General features: G+C 46.8%; 1 protein-coding gene across 2 annotated transcripts; it reads right to left on the bottom strand.

Moving 5' to 3' along the window:
- Positions 1-289: 289 nt before the first annotated feature.
- Gm11546 (predicted gene 11546) lies at positions 290-5,086 on the bottom strand. 2 transcript variants are annotated; one of them, XM_006534604.2, is made up of 4 exons: positions 4,753-5,086; positions 1,347-1,369; positions 777-860; positions 290-635 (listed from the first exon to the last, which is right to left on the bottom strand). In XM_006534604.2, exons 1-4 carry the CDS (start codon positions 4,831-4,833, stop codon positions 374-376), a joined length of 450 nt encoding a protein of 149 aa, XP_006534667.1. In that variant the 5' UTR covers positions 4,834-5,086; the 3' UTR covers positions 290-373. The 2 variants fall into 2 exon arrangements, 1 of the variants encoding a protein (XP_006534667.1); XR_880152.2 differs by lacking the exons at positions 1,347-1,369; positions 4,753-5,086 and having other exon boundaries at positions 567-579; positions 777-1,262.
- Positions 5,087-5,422: the final 336 nt, after the last annotated feature.

Raw genomic sequence — 5,422 nt, forward strand, 5'->3', positions numbered from 1 at the left:
CAGTTCTTAAAAATGTCAACAGCCTTTAGTGTGGACAGAGATTATGGATCCAGCTTAGCTCTCATCACAAAAGGGGAGGGGGCAGCAGAATAAATTAAATCAAAGGACAAGAGACATGATGGGATAGGCAGTCATTCCAGGGTCCTGGGCTTGATCCAAGAGGTTTGTGTGTGTGGAAGCTCAAAGGGTCCCTCTCATCTGGCCAGCAGGACCCTCAGGCCTGAGGCTGTAGAGAGGAGGTGGTTTTGTGTGAGTTGGTTTCAAAACAACCAGCAGTAGAAAAGGGAAACCTGTTTTATTTAGGTCTGTGTAAAAAATGACAAAAATGTTTGACAGAGCCCTGCCCAATCCATTATCCTCCCTCCCCAGTCCATTATTTCGACATGTCAGACCACCAGCTATGAAACACATTAGGTATTGTGATAGAAAGTCCCAACTGACTGTAGCGCGGTGGTGGATCAAAGGAGGTGACCCTAATGCTCTCTAGGGGAGCAATAGAGGGCGGTTCTGGAGGAGCCCGATGATCCGATGTTCTGACGTCATGCTGTAGATCTCTGCACTTGGAATATATGCACCTCACTAGGGCACAGATGAACAACACAGGTAAAATGGTACATATGATGATGGACAGGATCCTAGGGAGGTGGGTGATGGTGCTGTCAGAAGTGCCCAGGTCTTGCTCCCTTGCCATATCTCCTCCATCACCCACCCCCACCCTGATTTAGGTAGACCCAGCCCTCAGTGAAGATGCCCAGAAGTGGTGACCCTTGCCTTACCTGAAGGGGTTATTTGCAGAATCCCAGACCTTTCTTTCTGGGCAGCATTCATTGTCACAGCATGTGAATCCTTTGGGGCAGCTTCTGGTCAGAACAAACAGTCATGGGAAATACTGATGGCAGCAGAGTGTCAAACCGAAGGGTCCCTGATTCCCTAGACACTTAGACCCTCAGGTTGCCAGGCACCCTTTGTGGGTGTGGGGTACAGAAATCCATCCTGGATTCACTGGGAGGAATTGGGGTCTGGCCTTGGGAACCTGAGTTCAGAGTTCTTTAGGGCAGTAAGCCATTATTCCTCAGGCAGAATGGTCCTGATGCTGAACTTACATGGGAGGCAGGAGTGGGACATTGCTCATTTGACTCCCTCTACCCCCTACATTTATGAAAGGTTGGGTATTAGCAGCTGCTATAGACCTGCAGATCCCATGGTTGGGTAAGGTGAGAGGGGCTATGGTTCCAGCAAAGGTGATATGAATTAGTGTCTGTCCCCTTATCCAGGTCAGAATCTGAGCACACACCCATCCCTCCCCCTGCCTTTACTGACAATTATTGACAAAGTCCCATACTTACAAGATGTCACATGTGTTTGCAGTCTGTGGAAGGAAAAAGACAGAGGTCAGAGCTCAAAGCCTGGGAGTTGGGTCTCAGGTGTTAGAGTGTTTGTCCAGCATGCAGATAAATCAGGGAGGTGTGCAAAACCAGGGGTGCTGTCTATCATGACAGAATGCAAGAGGAGGCAGAACTATTCAAGGCTACAGAGCCAGTTTGAGGCTAGACTGGGAAGAAGAAACCTTCTCAAAGAGAACTGGAGGCTTGTCTCTATGGAGACATTGTTCCAGACAGGGGGTCTGCTGGGTGTGGTGGCACACACCCTCAATCCCAGCACTTGGGAGGCAGAGGCAGGTGAATTTCTGAGTTCGAGGCCAGCCTGGCCTACAGAGTGAATTCCAGGACAGCCAGGGCTACACAGAGAAACCCTATCTAGAAAAAAAAAAAGACAAGAAAAAAAGACACTGGGTCTGAGATTGTCCCTCCCTCCAACTACCATGTTCAGGGTCAAGAACTGGAGCCTTCTACTGCTTCCCCAAGTGCTGGGATTAAAGGCATAAATTATCACGCAAGCTCCTTCACTCTTATTTTCATTGAGACAAGCACTTGTCTCACTCTATTGCCCAGCTAGACAGTAATTTGGAGATCTAACTGTCTCTGCCTCCAGACTGCTGGATTAAAGATGTGGTCCACTACACCTAGGGCACACACACTAGCAGATTGGCCTAGGAAGCCATTTACAGTTGATCCTTATCTTCAGAGCCCCCTAGAAAGCAACCTAAGTCCCCCACTGCCCCCATGATCCAGTGTCACAGGAAGAGACAACTCTGGGAATTCAATAAACATATTCATGTCCTATTCATCCTCAGATCCCTGCGGGAAACCCCCTGCCCTGCATCCTTCAGTATTTTGAGGCACCCAAGGTCTCCATACAGAATCCCATCCTGTTGATAGTGGTACTGTCTACGCTCTTAATTAGGACTCTCTTCCCCCGGGTATCAAGGCAGCGCCCTCTCTGGCTACTTCACTTAAAACCATTGCCGAGTGTGGGGTTGCATGTCTTTAATCTCAGGATGCCACAGTTTCTAGGTTAGCTAGAACTAGGCCCTCTCTCAACCAATAAAGTAGAGGAAGCCAGCTTTTGGCTTCACTAATGATCCTCACAATAACATTTCTTTGCTTAAAAAAAAAAAAGACAAAAGTCAGGTGACAGTCACAGCTGGGATCATGCTCACAGTAGCTCTGTTCTTTGGTGAGGATGAGTGCTGTGAGCTAAAGACACAAGGGGCCCAGGAACACAGAACTCATTTCTCCCTCTCTCCCCACTTCTCTGTCTGTCTATCTATGTCTGTCTCTCTCTCCCCCGTCTTCCACATACCAAATTATTGTCTTGGACCATATGGGGTTTCTCTCTTTATCCCTGGCTGTCCTGTTAATTGGCTCTGTAAACCAGATTGGACTAGATCACATATCCATCTGCCTCTGCCTCTACAAGGCTTGGATTAATGGTGTGAGCTGTTAACACCACTGGGATCCTATACTAACTACATTTAAGTAGCATTTACACAAAACTGGACGTAATAGCTCTTCTGTTTGAGTAAAGCCTCGGTGTTGCTTTATCTTATATTACATTTTTACTTTTTAAAAATCACCAATGGATGCTTTTAAAGAAGTATTGTGACTGTAGCACTGGGAAATGTGGCCTGTGCCCCAGCTTGTTGTAGCTGTCGCACAGAGTTGGGCAAAGGAGCGGTGATGGACTCGTTGCAACCATACATACTTGAAGAGCCCATTGACCAAAGCTCTTTATAAACTCTTTCGTAAATGGGGAAATCACAGACTGTTGCACTCTAAGGGTCCTAGAGCTGCTGGGACCTCTCCTATCAAGTCAGACTTGGACTTTTTTTCCTTCTTGTTTAAAGGACATAAAATCATAGAATCCATATAATCTGTGGAGTCATTGTGACCCACATGTAGATTTGTATCTAACATCATTTGGATTTGGACAAGTGTCAATGACATAGCTGTGTAATAAAATTTTTATTAAAAATACCAAAAAAGAAAAAAAAGAAAGAGTTAGGCACGTTGGACACTGCCTTTAATTACAATGCTGGGGTATCAAAGCAGGTCTTTGTCGAAGTCAAGGTCAGTATAATCTACATAGTGAGACACTTTGACAAAAAAATAAAAATTAAAAAAAAAAAAAAGGCTGACAGAGACAAGTCTGATAAACTGGACCAGGATTCTTCCCTGTCCCATCTTAACCAGGTGGTCTGATCAGGATGGTTGGGGGCCTGAGGTTTAATAAACATGGATTGATTAGATCTGATTGGGAGGACTGACAGTGTCTATACTTGGGGCTGCAGAGAGGGTCAACAAAAGATGCAGAGGTGCCAGACTGGAAGTGTCTTGATCCTGGGTTCCCTCATGCATGGCCTTGGATGGAGAATGACAGGTTCCCAACAACCAGGGGACACTGTTCTGGGGAGCCGACGTGGGACTTCACTTACGCCTGCCCGCCATGGCAGATTCTCAACCAAGATTGTAAATTCAATCTGAATTGAGGCCAGCCTGGACTACAGAGCTCTAGGATAGCCAGGGCTACAGAAACTTTGACTTGAAAATCAAAACTAACAAAAAGATTGTATTAAACAAAGGCTTGTTCTGACTACCTCTGAGGGAAACCTGCCAACCCAAGACACTTAGAGATTGAACATGAACAAGCCCTCAAATCCTGCCTCCTGGAATCAAGGCCTGAGACCACCCAGACTGGCAGCCAGGTCTAGTCTCTGATCAAATTTTTTTTTTTTTTTTTTTTTTTTTTTTTTTGGTTTTACGAGACAGGGTTTCTCTGTGTAGTCCTGGCTGTCCTGGGACTTGCTCTGTAGACCAGGCTGGCCTTGAACTCAGAAATCTGCCTGCCTCTGCCTCCCAAGTGCTGGGATTAAAGGCGTGCGGCACCACGCCTGATCAAATTTTTAACTAATTAGATAAGTGAGAACGTCCACTTTCCTGGTACACAAACAGATAAGTCCCAGAGAGGGACAATAAACTACACCCAAGGTCACCAACCATGTTGGAACATGGAAGGAAAGACCCCTAACCCAGACAAGCAAGACCTCAGGTTCCTCAGCCTGACTCAGGGCTTAATAAGACATGCTAAGACTAAAACGGGAGTCACAGATTCTATTCAGGGTTGTGGTTGGGGCCAGATCCCATTTAACAACACAGCCCTGCCAAGATGGGGACCATGTTTCCCCATAGCCTCCCTCTGAGGTCCCTACCTACCCTTTCCCAAAACACAACAGACAGGAAGTTTCCAATTGCCTGTGGTTAAGGTTATTCCTGACAAGTTAAGTTGAGGACTGGGTTCCTAGGCAGGCCTCTGCCCCTTTGGGTCCTCAAAAGTCATAGAAGTCTCACTTACCTTGTTGGCACTTACTCCTTGGAGACTGGAAAGCAGGCCAAAGGTCAAGGTGAGTGTGCCCCAGATCCAGGCGTCCAGCATCCTGTCAAGGGGGCCACTGATCTTCAGAGTGTAAGGACAGAGTGACAGGGCAGGACCTTTTCCACTTCTCTCCACCTATGGGGCCAGCCTCAGGATAGGCCCAGAGTTAACACACTGGAGTTGGCTGGACCAGGGCTGCAAGCTGAACAGGAGCTCAGGGAAGAGAAGTGGAGAGGAGCTGGCCTTGCTTGAGTTTGAGGAACTGGGAGGTGGGAGGTTAGAAGACGTTGATTTACCAGCCTCGTAGGTTGGATGGAGGAGAGCACTGTGGAAGTCCCTCTGCTTGGCTGTGCTTAAATAGTGGATAGAGCAGGGCGTGGTGACACAGCCTTTAATCCCATCAGGGAGGAGGCAAATCTCTGTGAGTTCAAAGCTAGTATGATCTAATTAGTGAGATCCAATCCAGACCAGAGCCTGGATTAAATGAAAAAACAAAAACAAAAACAAACAAACAAACAAACAAAAAACCCCAGGTGGTGGTATCACAAGTCTTTTTATTTTTATCTTTTTAAAGATTTATAGGCCGGAAGTGGTGCCACATGCCTTTAATTCCAGCTCTTGGGATGCAGAGGCAAGAGGATTTCTGAGT

This window comes from Mus musculus, chromosome 11 (assembly GCF_000001635.26).
Source record: "Mus musculus strain C57BL/6J chromosome 11, GRCm38.p6 C57BL/6J".
In the NCBI taxonomy this organism is placed as follows: domain Eukaryota; kingdom Metazoa; phylum Chordata; class Mammalia; order Rodentia; family Muridae; genus Mus; species Mus musculus.